Here is a 21971-nt window from a genome sequence, read left to right as displayed (position 1 = left end):
TATTATTACAAATAATAATTCCAAATTAAGTTCATTAATAATTATTAATAATAATAAATATTTATTAATAATATTTATGACTAATAAATAATAATAATAATAATAATAATAATAATAATAATTCAAGTCCATAATTACTACTACTACTAATAATAATAATAATAATACATTATTATTGTTATTATTATTATTATTATTATTATTATTGTTGTTGTTGTTGTTGTTGTTGTTGTTGTTGTTGTTGTTGTTGTATTTTCATTGTTTTAGTCTTAGGATCATATAATTAACAACAACAACAACAACAACAACAACAACAATAATAATAATAATAATAATAATAATAATAATAATAATAATAATAATAATAATAATAATAATAATAATAATAATAATAATAATAATTAATGCATTTTATATTAATCATATATATATATATATATATATATATATATATATATATATATATATATATATATATATATATATATATATATATATATATATATATATATATATATATATATATATATATATATATATATATATATAACATACAACAACACTAGTACTATTATTAACACTATTAATAGTATTAGTATTATTATATTCATTATTGTAACACTTGTTGCAGGTTTAGAAGTAGTACCCCCAAAATAATAAGTTCTTTAGTATAACATACCAGTATTATTAGTGACTTATATAGAAATAATACATAACATTTATTATTATTGTAACACTTGTTGCAATGTTACACATTTTACAAACAGTACCAACAAAACGAAGGCATTAGCATAACTTAGTAGTATTAGTATTATTAATGAGTTATATAAAAATAATATCTAACATCATTAAATTATTATTATTTTTATTGTTGTAACACTAGTTACACATTTTACAAGCAGTACCAACAAAATTTCATATTAAGTCATATTAAGTCATAATAACTAATTATATATAAATAATATATAACACAGTATTATTAATTATTATTATTATTATTATTATTATTATTATTATTATTATTATTATTATTATATTATAACAACAACAACAATAATAATGCCTAAGCCATGTCCACAGTCCACACTAATACGTTTTCGGTTTCGGTTTTTGTCCACACTGAGACAGCGTTATAAGTCAACGAAAACGTAGCTTTTTGAAAACGCTCTCCAAAGCGGATAAATTTGAAAGCGCCGTCGTAGTGTGGACTGTGAAAACTGAGGTATTTGAAAACAATGATGTATGTTTAATTATGTGACGCATCTTGTACCAATAAGTATACATGTTTATACCGCTATTGTGCCTGTTATTGTGCAATGTATAAAATACGTTACTTCGTGCACTCTTCATATCACAGTCCTGCAAAGATGACACAAAATTTACTCGCAATTGCTGTCCTGTGGCAAAACATGACAGCAGTTGCATTTTAGGCCAAACATATAATGGTGAGTGAGTGCGACCTGGATGCATCAGTGAAAGGCGAGATATTTTGCTTGATAAAAATATCCTTCCAGAAGAATTGTGTGATAACCTGATGATGTATTGTTCTGTCTGTCGTCATCTCGGTGAGCTTTTATGAGGTTTAATGCATGCGCAGTAAGGTGAATTTAGCGTTTTCCGACGTTTCAGTGTGGACAAGAAACTTTTGGAAAACACTTGATAATGCTAGTGTGGACGGAGAGCGTTTTAAAATGAAAACGCTGTTTTCAAATGTATCCAGATTAATGTAGACCCCTTAATATTACTAATATTAAATCCCACCCTACATTTTTTCTCATTGGAAATCCTGTTTCATTCCTTATATACACTAGATTATGCAAATATAATGGGTTGTGAAAGCTATTTTAAGGTCAGAATGATAGCGAAATGAAGAGGTTCAGCTTATGAGTATTAATCTACATGCTATTGTGTAATATGGGATGAGAAAACAGTGGCGGGCTTGAGATTGTTTTGGTGCAGCAGTACATTTGTAACACTAATACTGCTGTCTGCACGGGATGATTGTTTGCCCACTAAGTATTCGTCCACAGGAGAAGAGCGTGTAACCTTCTGACCTTTTCGTGTCCCGCTTCACCCGTCCGGTGACCTGTGACACCACAATGCTTTGATAAACCAGAGTCACCTTCTGCAGGGACGCATACACAAACACACGGGAGCAGCGGGCAGTGAAGGGTGACAGTGCTGTGGTGTTGAACTGAGAGACAGCTAGCATGGGTCTGCTGTGCAGACAGAAGCAGCAGTGTTTCAGAGGCAACCATACAGCCAAGCTGCCCCCCGGGGAAGGGGGTGGGCTCTAAAATCATCTGTTGTTTGTCTTCATTAATTATAGTCCCAAGGTCACAGGGTCTCTGGACACCCTCAGTTCACCTCCCCTGAACGGCATTAAACTTCAGCCCAGATCAGCTAAAATTAATGAGTCCAATTACTCAGCTCACTTATCTTGTTAAACGTCCTGCTGGAAGAGCCAAAATATGCATGTGTGTGTTTACTGGAGTTGTTTAAAAGGGAGGTGTGTGATGAAAAACAGCCTTTATGAAAAAATATTAATTTCCTGTGTCATACCACTAGAGCAGCATTGACAAAAACCCGCCTGAAAGGACTGCACTCTGATTGGCTGATGGAGTGAGAGGCAGCACACGATTGGCCGAGTGCCTGGACGGAGCCGACGATCTACAACTGCATTATAAAATTGGTTCGAAAAAGCTGCCTCTGCAAAGCATCTGGCTCTCCTCCTCTTAATCGCTCAGTCTACTGCTCTCTCTCCATCTTTGCTCTCAGTTTCCCTCTCTTCCCCTACACCGCCTCCCCAACGCAATGCTTCTTTTCCCTATCGACCTCTCCATCTCTCGTTCCTCTTCATGGGCAGATTCACAGATAGTGATAGCCGGTGCGCACAGATGCCGCAGGCCCCCGAACAGCGTAGCTTTTCTCAACAGTAGCCGTTCTACTGATGACCTCAGGAAGAAATCAATCTTGTCAGCGAATGGAATAAATTAAAAGCCTGTGTCCTCCTCAACTGAGTATCACGCAAACAGTACAAGCGCTCCACATAATCTGCACCATAAAAGTTGCTTATTTAGGTGGGCGCTTTCCAATTTCATTTATTTTGCAAATATTCTGCATTCCAATGAAATCACACAATAAAATATCAAATAGCCTACCAAAAATGACTAAATTTGCCACTGATTGCCCGATTCTGCCCCACATAAAAATTTGCGAATTGTGACTTTTAGATATTAAAGGACAAATCCGGTGAAAAATGAACCTAGGGGTAATTAACACATGGTTACCAAGTAGATCGTTCTCTGGGATGCGTTTCCATGAAAATGTAAAGAGTTTTATCTCTAAAAACAGATTAGCTTATAACGCTAGTATATGGGGCATTGAATAAGTAAAATTAAATCGCTAGTTAATGCCACTAACAAGGCTCCATGCAAACCGAAGCATTGAGAACTTTATAAGTGTACAAACTAGGGCTGTCAAAAGATTAATCGCGAATAATCACATCCAAAATAAAAATTTGTGTTTACATAATATATGTGTGTGTACTCTGTTAATTATTATTTATATATAAATATACACACAAGCATGTATATATTTAAGAAAAAAATATTATTTTTATATATAAAACATTTATATTTTTATATATTATAGATTATATAAATGTATATACAGTATATACATGCAAATATTTCTTAAATATATACATGAATGTGTGTGTATTTATATATAAATAATAATTAACAGAGTACACACACACATATATTATGTAAACACAAACTTATATTTTGGATGCGATTAATCGCGATTAATCTTTTGACAGCCCTATTACAAACAGTTTAATAAGAAGATACTTTATAAAGACAGTGCATCACGCATATACAGACAGGAGCCATCTTGGAAAACAGTCTCGACAAGTCATTTTATTTTACAAGTTTATTTTAGCTGTCAGCAACTTTCCTAGGGTGAATTAAGGCTGATTGGGACTTTTTGCCATTGATATGACAGGGGAAAATTGTTTTTCTTTTGGTTCCCCTGTTAGTGTTCGCTATAACTTTTTAATCTTGTACTGTAGGACTATTCTTGAAAACGGTGTTTGTTTTTTGGGATGAAAGGGATGACTTTGCCATCAAAGGAGTAGAGGAGCTAAATAACAAGTAGACATTTGACCTGAATGATCAAAGTAGCACAAATTGCTTTCACTTATTGATGACATCATACCCTCGGGCTGCAGGCAAAGCAGATTCCGCCATAGTCTTTGCCTGTGTTGCATAGCGTGTACGTGAATGTGGGGGCGGACAAAGGGGTGTGATCCTTTTGGGTGGGGACGACATTAAATCAACGTTATTTCTTGCAAATGCAACTTTATATCTCAAAATGTGGCTTCACGTCGTGTTAAAAACAATTTTAACGTTTGGAGCATGAGTTGAACTTGTGACCTCTTGCACTTAAGGCAAGAAATATTCCTCACATCAGCTCCTGCTCAGGTGGGGCACGATCTCCCCTGAGACAGAAATCCTAGAATCGCTCCTTTTCTGCACCGTCAGAATGTAGGAGGCTGGGAAAACAGTCTACAATCAGTCGACGGTATTTCCTAAGCTATTAGATTTATGTTTCTCCCCTGGGCACTTGAGCGCTTCATTGGTGGTGGCCTCATTCAGGTTGTTGATCTATGTTGCACTCTTTTTTTTCTCTCTTCAATTTATGAGGATTGTCTAGGGGGCAGGCCCCTCCCCGAGCCTGGGGCCGCACTACCTCCGATGGGCTTGTCTTGCCTCCACCTTCCTCGTATCAGTGTGTGTGTGTATGTGTGTGTGCAAGTTGGCTGCCGTGACACTGTGAGACTTGTTCTGGGGCGCCTGACATGCCGACAAACAATCAGAGTGAAACATACACAAACACACATATGCACGCACCTCTCCCAACCCTCCTGCTGCTGTAAGCTTCCACACGCAACTTCAAAATGCACAAAGTAAAAAAGTTTAGGAATCTGATGTTTAAGTCATTACTGCTGCAAAGTTTTTGGAACATGATCTTGACCACCTTAGGATAGTAGCTGGTTTTTAGTTAGGCATTAGGCTAGTAGACCATCATGCATCAGCAACAAACCAGACATCAGTTGTTCATACCAGGGTGGTCTAAATAGTTTTGAGAACACGGTGGGAGCTCAACCAGCTAAAAACCATTTTAGACCAGCTAGAAACTAGCTACCATGTTCCAAAACCCAGCTACCAGCTTAAACTAGATTTTCTATGAGAGGTAAAATACCAGGAGTAATCTCAGCTTGGAAGCAGCCAACTACACTTACAGATATGCGCAAAAGCCTGACGTAAACATACATTTTGCCCATGTTGTGATCTTCACGTACACGTCTTCATCTCTCATCACAACACATTGTCAGCAATATATATTTGCCATTCGCCAAAAATGACGGCAGCCCATCAGCAAAGAAACTCTCTTGTCTTCCTTCCTGTTGTACACCATGTTCATCAACTATTTTATACAAAATGTTGTACTTACTGCTTTGTACGTGCACTGTACTGGTGCCGTTTTCCTTCCCCAGACTATTCTCTGCCACACATGTGTAATTTCCAGAATCCTCCAGCTTTGCACTGCCGATCTGAACTTTGGAGTTTTTCCTTCAAGAAGAAGACATACAGAAATAGAGAAAAGAGTCAAGGATTCCACTATAAATACGGAAGAGGGAGAAACTCTCCAGAGAAAACCTCTGTATAAATTAAATTCTTTAAACAGAGATAGAAGAGAGCCATTTGAAAGTGTACTGGTTTGTTATAAAGGAGCTTCACATTGGTAGCAATACCACAGGCGATTCTTTTTTTGTGAAAAACATTCACAAAAGCAAAGTTGAATGAATGTTGCCAATGAATCAATAAAGTTGAACAAAAATCTCCTTTACCCCTTGAATAATTTCTTTATGATATCTGCTCTGTAGAAGATCAATTCAAGCCTATAGCTTTCTGAAATTATTTACTCACTTTCATGTCATTCCAAATGTATGTATAGTTTTTTAATTGAACCCAAATAGTAGGTATTTTTGAATAATCTTGAAGGATCAAAGCTCTATCATATTCATATTCTATATCAGGGGTGCCCAATCCTGTTCCTGGAGATCTACCTTCTTGCAAAGTTCAGCTTAATTCCTGATCAAAGACAACTGAAGCAGCTAATTATCATAAATGAGTACTCCAAATGAATTGTGTTATGTATTCCATGTCCTTAGTAACTATTCACAAAAAAATCTTGCGTTCCCGAATGCAGCCTTGATTTCAGTTTTTGATGGATCTGTTACTTAAAAAAAAAAAGTTTAATTATAAATTTGAAAAATGTCCACTTTTGTGTTAACAAAAATATATGTAGGTGCATCTCAATAAATTAGAATGTCGTGGAAAAGTTCATTTTTTTCCAGTGAAACTAATATTAAACTTAAAAGGTGAAACTAATATATTATATAAACTCATTACATGCAAAGTGAGATATTTCAAGCCTTTATTTGCTATAATTTTAATTTACAGCTTATGAAAACCCCAAATTCAAAATCTCAGAAAATTAGAATATTGTGAAAAGGTTCAGTATTGTAGGCTCAAAGTGTCACACTCTAATCAGCTAATTAATCCAAAACATCTGCAAAGGGTTCCTGAGCCATTAAATGGTCTTTCAGTCTGGTTCACAAGAATCCACAATCATGGGGAAGACCGCTGACCTGACAGTTGTGCAGAAGACCATCATTGACACCCTCCACAAGGAGGGAAAGCCTCAAAAGGTATTGCAAAAGAAGTTGGATGTTCTCAAAGTGCTGTATTAAAGCACATTAATAGAAAGTTCAGAGGAAGGGAAAAGTGTGGAAGAAAAAGGTGCACAAGCAGCAGGGATGACCGCAGCCTGGAGAAGATTGTCAGGAAAAGGCTATTCAAATGTGTGTGGGAGCTTCACAAGGAGTGGACTAAGGCTGGAGCAACTGCATCAAGAGCCACCACACACAGAGAGATCCTGGACATAGGCTTCAAATGTGGGCATCTTACCTGAGCTAAAGAAAAAAAGAACTGGTCTGTTGCTCAGTGTTCCAGCCCTCTCTTCTGATGAGAGCAAATTTCATCTCATTTGGAAACCAAGGTCCCAGAGTCTGGAGGAAGATTGAATAGGCACACAGTCCAAGATGCTTGAAGTCCAGTGTGAAGTTTCCACAGTCTGTGTTGGTTTTGGGAGCCATGTCATCGGCTGGTGTTGGTCCACTGTGCTTTATTAAAGGGTTAGTTCACCCAAAAATGAAAATTCTGTCATTAATTACTTACCCTCATGTCGTTCGACACCGTAAGACCTCCGTTCATCTTCGGAACACAAATGAAGATATTTTAGTCGAAATCTGATGGCTCTGAAAGGCCTCCATTGGCACAATGCACGGTTCACTCTCAAGACCCTTAAAAGGTACTAAAGACGTCGTTACAAAGTCCATCTCACTACAGTGGTTCTAAGATAACTATGAATCGGCGAGAATAGTTTTTGTGTGCAAAAGAACCCTAAATAACGACTTATATAGTGATGACGATTTCAAAACACGGCATCGTGAAGCTTCGAAGCGTTATGAATCAGTGAGTCGAATCATGTTTTGGCGATCCAAACTGCTGATTCGACTCACTGATTCATAACGCTTCGAAGCTTCATGATGCCGTGTTTTGAAATCGTCATCACTATATAAGTTGTTATTTAGGGTTTTTTTGCACACAAAAACTATTCTCGCCGATTCATAGTTATCTTAGAACCACTGTAGTGAGATGGACTTTGTAACAACGTCTTTAGTACCTTTTAAGGGTCTTGAGAGTGAACCGTGCCATTGTGCCAATGGAGGCCTTTCAGAGCCATCAGATTTCGACTAAAATATCTTCATTTGTGTTCCGAAGATGAACGGAGGTCTTACGGGTGTCGAACGACATGAGGGTAAGTAATTAATGACAGAATTTTCATTTTTGGGTGAACTAACCCTTTAAGTCCAGAGTCAACGTAGCATCTACCAGGACATTTTAGAGCACTTCATGCTTCCTTTAGCAGACAAGCTTTATGGAGATGCTAACTTCATTTTCCAGCAGGACTTGGCACCTGCCACACTGCCAAAAGTACCAAAACCTGGTTCAATGACCATGGAATTACTGTGCTTGATTGGCCAGCAAACTCGCCTGACCTGAACCCCATAGAGAATCTATGGGGCATTGCCAAGAGAAAGTTGAGAGACATGAAATCGAACAATGCAGAAGAGCTGAAGGCCGCTATTGAAGCATCCTGGTCTTCCATAACACCTCAGCAGTGCCACAGGCTGAAAGCATCCATGCCATGCCGCATTGAGGCAGTAATTCATGCAAAAGGAGCCCAAACCAAGTACTGGGTACATATGCATGATTATACTTTTCAGAGGGCCGACATTTCTGTATTTAAAATCCTTTTTTTTATTGATTTCATGTAACATTCTAATTTTCTGAGATTTTGAATTTGAGGTTTTCATAAGCTGTAAGCCATAATCATCAAAATTATAATAAAGGCTTAAAATATTTCACTTTGCATGTAATGAGTCTATATAATATATTAGTTTCATCTTTTAAGTTGAATTACTGAAATAAATGAACTTTTCCACGACATTCTAATTTATTGAGATGCACCTGTATATTAGGGGTGGGGGGAAAAAAATCGATTCACATATGAATCACAATTCTATCTTCTGCTGCTTTGCATCAATTCACAAATTTCAAAAATCGATATTCTAAAGTGTTACATTTCTTAAACTTTGCTGTAGTGATTTAAGATGTTGACACGTTAGAGTCTTCTTAATCACAATAAGCCACGAAAAAGATGCCGCCTCTGAGATGCATGCGATCCCAAATTCAGTTCTCTAACACATGCGGCTTATTGCTCTTGAATGGTCAAACAAACAATGTCAAAATGCACTTTATGTGGAGTGTTAACGCAAACACAGTCTGTTATGTCTTACGTAAACGTAAACAATTGGGCGCAAATCAGATGTGTAACAGTATATTATATCCGTGCATTTGTTCTTAAAGGGACAGCAGCCTAATAAACTGTTGCCATCCATTTAATCCATTAAAAAAATAATCAGGCAATCATTCACTGCTTTTGACAATCACTTTTGTATCTTTATTATAAATCAATTTATATTTAATTCATTCAGTGAAGACTATACAGTGTTTTATTTTTACATTTGATTATACAATTTCTGTAGTATTTCTTAAGACATGTTAAAAAAAAAACTAGGCTACTGTCCCTGAAACACTTAGTGTATTTGAAATTGTTTGATGTTGTTATTTTTTTATCAAGGAATTGTATTTATGTACTAAGTCGTTTTTTTATTTGTCTCTATTTGTCTTTGTTTATTACAGAAGATGGCCAGTCATGTGTGTAAATGGCATTTGTTTTAAAATATTACTATGACTAAAATGGGTAGGAATAAAATACCTTTAAAGGTTTACAATTAATTCAGTGAGATTTTACTTCTTCTTCTGGACCTATTAAACTGTCTACTGGAGTCAAATAAGAAAGTAGCACAACATAGTAAACTACAATCAAATCTATGCATATCGAATATCAAATCGAAATTTGATTCAAAATCAAGAATCGTGAGGTACCATATATAAGGAATAGGAATTTTATATATGTATGTATTATCCTTTATTTTTATTTGTGACATCATTATATCATTTTGGAATGACATGATCCTGAGTAATTAAATAATAATGAAAGAATTCCCTGCTGAACCCTTCTAGGTTTTAGAGAGGTTTTGCACAGGCTTCATGTTGGGAGACTAGCTTGCCCACAAAGATGAGGAAAGACCAACTTAAACCAGCTAAGATCATTTTAAACTAATGTTGTTTTCAGCAGATTTTTCATTTGTGGTGACCCATTCATTTAATTATTTTATTAACAATATAATAGACATGCATGCTGAAACACTTCACTTTAATTACAAGAGCACAGGCAGTCTCTAGTACACGGCCCAAAGTAAGCTCTTGTCTCATCATGAAAAGGTCACAATCTACTCTGAGAACTTCTGATATATGTCTAGAACTGGAGGTTGGCTTCTGCTGGTGTGGGCTAGTGGACATGCTGACTCACTTGCCGTTCCTTATTCTGATCTCTTTGCTCTTCTTCAGTTCAGCGCCATCTTTGTACCACTTATACGCCGGGGCGGGGTTGCCGTGGGCCTCACACTTCACAATCAGCTTGCTTCCTTCGTCCACCAACACAGGATTCCTCATACGCTTCAGTATAGGAGCAGCAGCTGAACAATAGAAAGAAAGAATATTGTGTTACAGTACTTTCTTATTTATAACACCAGTAGGGTTGATGCAGTGATGGAGCAGCAGCTGAACAATAGAAAGAAAAAATATTGTGTTACAGTACTTTCTTATTTTTAACACCAGTAGGGTTGATGCAGTGATGGAGCACAAAAGAAAGGGAGGGACGCAATGAGAGAAAAATCCAGAAAAGTCTCTTAGCTGGCCAGATGATGTCACCAGAGACAGGCAGTCCAGCGCCGAGCTCTCTCTGCTCTCAGGGATCAATGCAGCACATTTACAACACTCATAACTCCGATCTTCACTTTCATAAACTTGACAACATATGTGAACACGCTAAAAAAACAACAACAATGCGATTCACGTTTTGGTGAGTAGCTAACTACGTTAGCAACACTACTAACTCAACTTTCATTTCTATGTTTTCAACTCAGTTACACAAAATAGAGTGTATTCTGTTTGTTTGATTGATTTGTTCCAAAACATTGCTCCGATTAAAAATTATTAGTTATATATTTTAAAAAGATAGTGTCCTCGTAAGTAGTTTGCTTCGTTTTTAGCATATAGCTAATCAATAGTATTTGTCTCACAATTGAGTTATTTCCTTCCTCATAAGAAGGAAACCCTAGAAATTATGATTTGGTGACTACATCTTACATAATGTACTAATTCGCTAAACTTATAAGCAACAAAACACATCCAATCACAGACGTAATCCCAATCAAACCCTTAGAAGTCAATGATCTTCAGTAAAAGCCGTGTTAAAAAAGCATGTTGAACACTAATGTTTGAGAACAAAATGGAATTAAGCTGAGAGATTTAGCTTGTCTTTTACACGTCTTTTGAAATTATGTAACAAACCGCTGATGACAGCTCCTTCATAAATCCTAAAGAGACACTCAATCTAAGACAACAGTCAAAACACCAACAAAATGGAGGACAACAGCACTGGGAGGAGATGAAGTTGCTACATGTGGGCCGACACATGCCCAGACGCTGCCATGCATAGTCACCCAGGAGATGCATTATGGGATTAATGCAGTCTCAGACAGCAATCATGCGGCTTCAAAGAGTTGTGGTTCCACAACCAAAGGGCAGAACTGGGCGATGCTGTTTGGCCGTACCCTACTGTCCTGGATGAGAGAATGGTGCATGCTGCCCCAAGGCTGGGGCAGGAGTCTGTGTATGTCTCTGGGCCTCCCCAAATTTAATCCATATTGGCAAATACACTTTTACAATGGCTGCCTCTTCATTACTTGGCAGCGAACACGATCAATACATAATTAAAAGTCTTCAGCTCTTATTGCAAAAGATGGCAAGCATCAAAAAATAAACAGATGAGAATACACAAGCATTAACATCAATTAGAATCTTGACAGAGGTTGCTAAAATAATCAGCAGTCATCCTAATTTTGGAACTACCGTCCTAATTCGCCGTCCCAGTAAAGGCAGCTGTTTTATCCGAACGTCTGCTTTCATGGCTGAACGGTGCAGTCTGTTCTGATGTTGCGTACCTCAAAGTAACATGACAGTCTCTGGCACAATGTTTGGATTGTACTGTCAGTCGAATAACATCTCAGGTTTCCCATGACAGCCTCTAGTGATGTGCATTCTCTCAGAAAAACCACCAAGTGTCCGATGATGTTCTGCTCCACACCATTTAATGCTCACTGCTGTCGTTACCCCCTCAGAGGCCATTAGACTGATGGGATACAGTGTGCCAGCAATGCAATTTGTTATACAAATATTTAAAGACACTGTAATCTCCCTGTATATTTGTGCTGAATGAAACCATACTGATTGATCACCTGAAAAAAAAAACCTTGAATTCAATGAGCAAAGTTTTGTTAAATATGTTTAATAAGGCCTGGGACACATTAGACGATTTTCAAATCTTAAAGGAACATTTTCCAACTCCCCTAGAGTTTAACAGTTGAGTTTTACCGTTTTCGAATCCATTCAGCCGATCTCCGGGTCTGACGGTAGCACTTTTAGCATAGCTTAGCATAGATCATTGAATCTGATTAGACCGTTAGCATCTCGCTCAAAAATGACCAAAGAGTCTCGATACTTTTCCCATTTAAAACTTGACTCTTCTGTAGTTAGATCACATACTAAGACTGACGGAAAATTAAAAGTTGCGATTTTCTAGGCTGATATGTCTAGGAACTATACTTTCATTCCTGCGTAATAATCAAGGAACTTTGCTCCCGTACCATGGGTGCAGCAGGCGCAATGATACTACACAGCACCAGAAAATAGGCTAACTTCCGTCAACATTTCCAATGTGACGAACTGCTTGCACAGGGAGCGTGCTGGGGACTATTTTCAGGTTCTGTGCGTAATATAATTGAGCCTGCTGCACCCATGGTACGGCAGCAAAGTTCCTTGATTATTACGCATGAATGAGAATATAGTTCCTAGCCATATCGGCCTAGAAAAATCGCAACTTGTCATTTTCCGTCGGTCTTAGTACACGATGTAACTACAGGAGAGTCAAGTTTTAAATAGGAAAAATATTGAAACTCTTTGGTCATTTTTGAGTGAGATGCTAACGGTCTAATCAGATTCAATGATCTATGCTAAGCTATGCTAAAAGTGCTACTACCAGTCCCGGAGATCGGCTGAATGGATTAGAAAACGGTAAAACCCAACTGTTTAACTCTAGGGGAGTTGAAAAATGAGCCAATTTTCAAAAAAAGGGGAGTGTTCCTTTAACCGATTTTAAAACTGTGGGAGACCACAGACATAAGGGCAATTTCAACCGATTTTTAACATTATAATCCTCTGAATGCACACACTAGAAGATTCATCTGGACTGCGAGACAACACACCTGTCGATGTGAGACGAGATCTCGGAGACTCGCAAGATCAAACATGACTTGAGAAGAAAAAACATCGTCAGTTTGGTCTTACGGGAAGAAAAACACAGGAGAAAAAAAAAGAATATGGGTGATCTTTCTCGGTACTCATGTTTGTGGCTGCAAAGTTTTAGCTATAGAAGCATGCAACATACAGTTGATGACGCTTGCTCGCTCTCATTGGCTATCGCGGGTATCACGTCAGAGGCAGTCCGATCAAGAGTCTTGAGATTTGGGACCATGTAGGCTCAGACGAGATCGGGAGCAGTAAAATAATCGTGAAGACACCACACAATTGAGGATTTTCTGGACAAAAAGTCGGTTGCGAGAAGCCTCGAATCGGGCCACACCCCCCAGCTCGTTGGAGGTTGCAAATCAGGCCCAAAATCGGACTTAAAATCTTTAAGTGTGTGGCCAACGTAAAGAAACAAACATCAATTTTGACTCAGTAAAAAAATTCATAGGAATTTGATTTTGTGATAAACAACACAAAGTCATGTGAAAAAAAACCCTGAAAACTTTGTTATCTGAGCCTTTATGTGAACCAAACCGATTTTATCATCCATCTCGAAGGTGGATGAGTAAGCGACGGCCTGTTCTTTTTTCTTTTCATTGTTAAATTGTAGCTTTTTCTCACCCCAAACTCAGGGCACCTGCATCATTACTCAGCATGCCTTCGGAGTGACTGTGTTGTGCAACACAGCCTTTGATGAATTCATGTCGAACAAGTGTGTGTTTTGCATTACATGCTGCCCGATGTCCGTCACAAGGACTTTATTGAAGAAAGTGTGAGTGACTGACGTGCATTGGGTTCCAATTAGGGATCAAGAAGGTAGCGTTTAAGCATATGACATGTATGTGTGGGTTCTATGGAGAATGACTAACATGAGGCATCTTGTTCCGAGTTGCTTTTGTACATGCAGGGTGATACTTGCCCGTGTTCAGATAAGAAGGGTGGGGCGTCTGATTTGTACGTTCCATGTTTTCCTGACTTCAGAGTAATACTCTAAGCTTTGTATAGTCATTCTCCATGACAGAGTCATTCTAGACTATTCAAACTCCTAAAGAAGATCAAACAAAAGTATGTGGTTTATTAAACTAGGCACTGAAAACTGTCAAATCACACTTAAATGGCAAGTCATAACTAATGCCAAATGTGTGTTATATATAAAGCATAATCATGTCTCAATTTAAAGAACAATAAAGCACTACACAGACTGAATAATAACCAGCAGAGATGGAAAACCATTATTCTTAGTGTTTATTGCTCATTTAACAGCAATGCAGCTCCTGCTACTGTGGCGGGAATGTTTGTTTGCACTTTCTGAGCATGTAGATTCTTTCTCCATACCACCCCTCAGGTAGCGTATTTCATCAGAGCTTTAACACAACTGTCACACTTTTACGAGACACATGACACAGTCTTGGTGGCCCTGCCTGTAATTCAGAAATGGCTTGGAAATGCATAACCTGAGGGATAGTGCCAAAGCTCAGTTTAAGCTGCTGAAATCATTCTGCAGTCAGGAGAACGAGAAGGATTACGACAAAAATGTATAAAGCATACAATCTTTGCTATCTAGCAATGGCACACATCGCAGCCCTTTCACCTTCCCGCTGTTTCCAAGGAACCAAACGTTTATTTTCACTTTCGTGTTATGACACATATCTTGTTTGGATACATAGTTTCCGTATTCCAAGAAAATTCCTCACGCAATAGCTGTCAGAGTAAGGTGCAGAATCGTGCTGGAGGTGTATGTTTTACAGATGTGTGTGTGTCGCATGTGTGTGTTCTTGAAGATCTCATTTTGTGTCTATGTCTGTAGTGTGCACAAAATAATTCACTGGATTTCAAGCATTATCTTAGTGTCCCGCAGCAGCAAGTTTAATAAGAATTATCTTTATATAAACTCGTAATTGCACGTTATTAAAGCGATTTATGAACTATATCTCACAATTCTGACTTTTGTCTCAAAATTGCGAGTTTCTCGCAATACTGACTTCTTTTGTCTTAATTGTAAGATATAAACTCATAATTGCAAGTTACAAAGTCTAATTCCAAGGGGAAAAAAATATCACACAATTCGGAGAAAAAAAGTCAGAATTGTGAGGCGTAAACTAGCAATTACGAGAAAAGTCAAAATTGTAAGATTACATTTTTTATTTTTCATTTAGTGGTGGAAACAAGCTTCCATAGTATTCATACCAAGTATACGCAAGTTTGAAATAATATAATCAAGTGTACAGTTTTCTCTCTTTCTAAGTTTTTAGGCAAAGTGAGTATATGAAACAACATTTGAAGTAGAGTTGCAACATCAGCTGCAATTAAGCAAGCATGTGCTTGGTATAGCAAGTAGCCACATAAAACCTGGTTCATCAAGAAATATTTTACAACGGGGCAAAAATGCAAATATGCTTATGCAATAGAATTTGGCTGCATACTTTTCTTTTGATATGAGAATGCAAAATTAAAACGCTAGCATACTGAATAAATATTCTGGGGGGAATTGACTAAGAAGGAACAGTCTTTTTTGAGTACCTGACTGGAATCATGTAAATATTTTATGCAAACATTTAGTGGTGAGCATTTACTGCATGGCATGAGGTATTTTCGGAGTACACGCAGTACAGGATGCAGTACACAACCACAATCTGGCATACTTTATCGGTACAGTACAGCATCTCATTGTGATCTACATACTTGAAAATGTGCTTTGAAATACAGACAGCGCAATTGTGTCTAAAATATATAATAAACTAATATATATTTATATATATATATATATATATATATATATATATATATATATATATATATATATATATATATATATATATATATATATATATATATATATATATATATATATATATATATATATATATATATATATACTGTATATGGCTGGTTATAATGCTCTTCTCCATCATTGCAAATGCGGGTGGTAATAGTTTTATTGCACCAATCAAATAGTGCTTTATATAGAGAGTTTTACATAAAAAAAGGCAAAATTACATAAATAAATGCTGTGTTTCTGCTGAAATGAAAATTACTTAACACTTAAATGCATGCATGTTTCGCCAATCATTATTACATATTCGGGTCTTTGGTGACCCGGAATTTCTAACACGGCTGGATCTCTACATGCTGAAAAAGTATAAAACTCTCCTGATATTTTAAAAACAGTTACAAAATAATAAAATAAAACATATTGGAACTCGGAAGGGTTCAATTTGAGGAGATATTTTTTTTACCATCATCACTGTCCTCGTCGGAGCTCATTTCCCCAGTACATTCAGCATCTGGCTCATATTGGCCATCTCAACCATATCTATCATTTTCAATGTCTTCAAAATCAATAATTTGATCGCTGACAGCTATTTCACCGGATCCACCATCAGTGATAGTAATATTTGATTTTGATAAAATACTTGCTTTGGTGAGTTTTGTAAATGATACTTGTGTTTTATGTCTGCTGTTACTATGAGTGAAACATCACGTCATCATAGTGAATCAGACACCACCTTGAGGAATAAAGTCATCAGAGATTATTATTGTTGCGTAGAAAAAAATACTTATGCTATTATATACCCGTCGCTAGTGACCCTATACACTTTATTAGAAAACAAAAAATGTTATAATTTTATTTTTGTTTTCTTGTTATAGGGAATACTAAGAAGGTTGATGTCTAACTTTAAAAAAAAACATTAATGAGGGGGAGGGTAGTGAATGACGTCCCGGGTCAATAAAGACCCGATGTATGCGTTTCAAGGTTGATTTAAATGCGCTGCATTTAAGAGCTGTTAAAATTGGATTTCATGTGGTTAGTTGTTTTTAGACTGAAATAACGCACAAAATATGACCAAATCATTTCATGAATTCGCCCCTCATTTTGCCAAACATAAGATTTTACACACATTTTAGCTGGAAAATTTGGACAGAAGGCTTACTTTACAACTCAGTTAAAGAAGGTATCCCTTTTGTGTCAAATATGATCCTGAAACTTCCTCATCCATTCTAGAAATGGAAACACTTCTGCATGCTAAAAATGGTACAAAACATCCTGTCATGGGGATATACCTTCCTAACAAGTCCAGTACATTTGTTCACATGGGGAAATACCTTTTGAACAAGTAGCATGTTTCAGCTCTCACCCACACGCAATGCACACGTATGCATTGTTACTGAAGGCAAAGCCTGTTTCAGAGGAACAGTAAATATCCATAGCCTGAGGAGATACTGTGCTATCTCTCACGGCTTGCCGTGCTGTGTGATTCAACCGTCATGAAGAGTCACGGCCAATGTGGGCGTGTTGCCGATCAGATAGGATTTAACACACTGGTATAATATCCAAAATAGGTATATGTAAATATATGATTCATCACATAAAACCCCCTTAATAGTTTCCTCTTCCTTATTCGAACACTTGTTAATATAAGCAAGATAAGTACAACTTGAAAATGATCACCGAATATCTAAAGAGACCATCAAAATCTGAGAGCCAAATGTGAACATATTTAGTTCCTATCTTGCCAGAGTTATTCAACAGACTAAATAAAACCCAACCAATATGTCGAGTACATGATCACAAAACTGAGCAGAATATCTGTATCAACATATCCAGGAACAGTGAACAATATCCAGATATTTTTGAGTATAAACTAAAATGTGGTTTATCACTCAGAGAGACATGATTCAGTTAGACACAATGACAGAAAGCCGTATGCATGTGTGGTCTTGGCAATCAGTTTCGTAGAGCGTATGCCAAATATAGCAGCACTATCAATCACTTCAAAAATGTGTATATAGTTTAAAATCCTTTTGATTGTTTTTTTTTTTTTTTATAAATCGCAGTTTAAAGCACGCCATTTCTCAGAATTATCTACATTCTATTCTCTGATTCAGTAAGTGCTTTGTTAAGTCAGTCATGAATCCCGCTTTGCTTTCATGTCATTTCAAATTCAGAACTGAGCTAAATCAGGACCTTGATAAATTTAGCAAGAAGGTGAAGTGTAAACCAAATCAGAATAACACAGGGTTAACACAAATGTCTTTTCTCTCAGAAGGCACTGTATAAAACTTCTCCTGGGCTCTCTTTTTTTTCACAGCTGTGCTTTGTTTCCGTAGACACATCACAGGTGATTAGCATCGCTCTAAAACACTGTTCTTCTGTACCACATGAAACACACTTTGACGTATGTCTGCGACCACAGACAGGAGAAAAAACCCACCATCTATACAATGTTATGTCTTACACAAGCACAAGCACACTATGTTAAAATACACCTGTGTTAGTACTAGGAGGTCAAGCGTGTTAAACGTCAGAAATTAGGACCGCATAAAAGCTGGGGAACATAATACTCTCTCTTTCAGAGTCCCCCTCAAATCAAGCCCCAGGGCACACAGGGCACGGAACGCCATCCTGAAGGGATCAGACACTGAAAGACTTTTACATGTCTGTAAATGAATGAAAGGTGGGGGGGGGGGGAAAGAAAGACAGCACAATACTAGATCTCCTTGTCCTCACCTGCTAATGTAATTGAAGAGTTTAATAAGAAGGTGAATATACCAGGCACTCAAAATAAGTCTGAAGGGACCTGCCATTTGGACTGTAGCAGTTCCTCACCTCAATGTAAGAAAAAAAAAACTTTTTTAACACTTAGTAGTTGTTCTTGTGAGTATAAGATGCGCTTTTCTAGTTGTATAGCTTTTGATCAGCGTACAAGGGAATTCATGTTCAAATCCCAGCCTAATATACAATCCATTTTTTAATAAACTAAACTACATTTTAAATCAAACTGACAGTCAGTGTTAATGTACATTTGTATAAAATATCAAATAGCTCCTGTTGTACTGCACTGCTAAATAGTATGCGTTTCGAGCGTGGGCAGATATGAAAAATATGGCAGAATTTTGAGATTTAGCGTAAATTCTAATGGATTTAATATATTTAGACGTGAATGGATGACTTCTGTCACGTGTTTTAAACGAACACTCTTTTTCACATTAATCATGCAACTTAATTATCAGAGACATTGTTGAATCACACTCAATACAGTTGACTAAAAACAATAAGGCATGTGCCACTTGGAATGGGCATAACGCTTCTGGGAACAGGGGAAAGACGGGAGTCTTCTATTCATCATAAACTAGCATAGCGGGGTATGTGACCAGGCAATAAGGGATTTGCCTCTTTTCTGCGGCGTCTCCCTCCTCGACCTCAGGGTCAGACTGCAGTGACAAGCCGTGGCTTGCAGCAGTGCAGAGTGAAAGAGAAGGAGCTTACACTCTTCAGCCCCCATTCAAGAAAATCTAAGCCATGACGTTTGTGTGAAGGTTTCACAGCAACGACCATCTCCCTGAAGTGCAATCCAATGGAGAAAATGTGTGGCAGCCACTTGCAGAAATACAGAGAGTCAGCACTAGTGCAGAAATAAGAACAAGCCCTTTACAAGTACTTGAGGAACGAAAGTCTATGAGAGGCAGCCCACAATTTGGTTGAATCTCCGTATCAATGAAACTCATTAGGCGACAACATGCCGAAATCAGATGAGTGCTGTAGGTGAGAGTGCTGGGAAAAGCCACCACCACTCGTGACATAAGAAAACCGGAGTAGGAGTTTCTCAACCACGCCAAACTGAATGGGGATCTGGCTTGCACGCAAAACAGACATTAATACAACAATTGCGCACTTATGCCACAAAGGCTAGATATGCTGCTACACGTTGACTGCTTTAAGATGTCCACCTGTGTGACAAACATATGCAGCAAGCTTTGACAAGACAAGGGAAGACATACTTTCACATGCTTCACACCCCAGAACCCCCTCCTGCCACAGACACACACACCTTGCGTATGTTTTGTGTTTACCTTCTGTAGGATCTTTGCGCTCGTTCTTTCGTCTTTTCTTTCCTTCCCCTGTTTTCCCAGGCCGTTCCCTCTTCTTACCTTCTGACATTGTGTCAGTACCAAAACAAGAAAGAAAAATGTAAATCCACAATGGAAAGAAAATACAAATAGTCCTATGGGGAGTGTGACTGGCGCACTTGAAACTCTGAACTTGTCAGAGCGTTTGAGCTCCTATATACACTCACTCACAAAGTGTGAGGAGAACACAGAAGAAGAGAGAGAGAGAGGGAAAGAGAAGGGGAGGGGAAGAAAGGGAGGGAGCAGAGAGGCATTTCCCATAGCTGTCAAGCAATTAACTGTTCCCTGCCTGGATATTTCAGATCTCTGTCTTCCAGGCCCTGGAGCTGGTTCTTGGGGACATCACAATGATCAGGCCCTGTCCCTTTCAGGGCAGCAAGAGAGCAGACTGCGGAATTTACACCTCAGCTGATCTGCAAAGCTGACCCCTGCCTGATCTCTACCCCACACATTGCTCTAGCACCCGCAAATATATACAAAAATAGTTCACCCAGGCAAAAGCATTCAGTGACATAGCAACAAAAAAGGTCAAAATTCCACCATTTTAGATTTAGATGTGACATGACAAAAAACAATCCTAGTGTTCTCTTTCCTTTTATAGCCTACAACATCCCTGCTCTCTCTCTATATCTCTCTCTCTCCCCCTCTTTCCTCTTTGCTCCAAGTTTCCCATCCTCTACTGTAAACGAGTCGCAACACGTTCCTGATAGTGTTTCTCCCTGCTAGAGTGTCGTCAGGAATCCCAGCCGTGAGCACGCAACCACAAATTGGGAACCTTGTGAGAGCACAGAAAAAATAAGGCCACAGTGTTACACCTCAAATGCACAGGTACAAGAGATGGAAGGAAAGAAGAAGAAAGAAAGAAAGAAAGAAAGAAAGAAAGAAAGAAAGAAAGGAAGAAAGAAAGAAAGAAAGAAAGAAAGAAAGAACAGGAAAAGACAGGAACAAGACAAACATACAGACAGAAAGGAAAGAAGACAAATACAGTAAGGTTATGAAAAGATAAAGACAGAAAAGAAGGAAGAAAGAAAAGATAGGAAACACATGAAGAAGACAGACAGACAGACAGACAGACAGACAGGAAGGAAGGAAGGAAGGAAGGAAGGAAGGAAGGAAGGAAGGAAGGAAGGAAGGAAGGAAGGAAGGAAGGAAGGAAGGAAGGAAGGAAGGAAGGAAGGAAGGAAGGAAGGAAGGAAGGAGGAAGGAAGGAAGGAAGGAAGGAAGGAAGGAAGGAAGGAAGGAAGGAAGGAAGGAAGGAAGGAAGGAAGGAAGGAAGGAAGGAAGGAAGGAAGGAAGGAAAGAAGGAAGGAAGGAAGGAAGGAAGGAAGGAAGGAAGGAAGGAAGGAAGGAAGGAAGGAAGGAAGGAAGGAAGGAAGGAAGGAAGGAAGGAAGGAAGGAAGGAAGGAAGGAAGGAAGGAAGGAAGGAAAAGACTGGAAAAGATGAGAAAAAAGACAAACACACAGACAGAAGAAAAGAAGACAAATACAGTAAAGTTAGGAAAAAGAGAAAGACAGGAAAGACGGAAGAAAGAAAATATAGGAAAAGTATGAAGAAAGACAGACAGGAAGAAAAGGGTAAAACAAAAATTTAAAGTCCCTGTAAAGTCAAAACTAAACATGTGTTCTGAGTTCCTCACACCACAGATAAATGTGTTATTAACCACCCAGCCAAATTTGAATCATAAAAAAATCCGGGAAGTACATAAAATAGCTTATCAAAAACCTGAAAAAATGCTGCTCTCAAACGCTGGGGGTGTGTCCACTGTCGGCACCAAAACCACGCCCACTCGCGGGAAAGCGGCAGTAGCACACAAGACAACACTCACTGATCACGAGCGTCTATGATCACGACGCACCAGATGTCGGCGG

General features: G+C 38.0%; 1 protein-coding gene across 4 annotated transcripts in view; it reads right to left on the bottom strand.

Moving 5' to 3' along the window:
- Positions 1-20292, bottom strand: part of nrg2a (neuregulin 2a) — a 72860-nt gene extending 52568 nt beyond the window's left edge. For 2 of the 4 annotated variants that reach the window (XM_079835617.1, XM_079835615.1), the window contains exons 1-3: positions 20046-20292; positions 10135-10300; positions 5521-5639 (exon numbers count right to left, since the gene is read on the bottom strand). In XM_079835617.1, coding sequence (XP_079691743.1) covers positions 5521-5639; positions 10135-10300; positions 20046-20133 — 373 coding nt within the window. In that variant the 5' untranslated portion in view covers positions 20134-20292. The remainder of the gene's footprint in view (positions 1-5520; positions 5640-10134; positions 10301-20045) is intronic. The other 2 variants (XM_079835616.1, XM_079835614.1) reach the window with 1 other exon arrangement.
- Positions 20293-21971: the final 1679 nt, after the last annotated feature.

This window comes from Gobio gobio (genome assembly GCF_949357685.1).
Source record: "Gobio gobio genome assembly, chromosome: 14".
NCBI classification, from domain to species: domain Eukaryota; kingdom Metazoa; phylum Chordata; class Actinopteri; order Cypriniformes; family Gobionidae; genus Gobio; species Gobio gobio.
The sequence above is the reverse complement of the archived record's forward strand: the minus strand, read 5'-3'. Positions and strand labels throughout refer to the sequence as shown.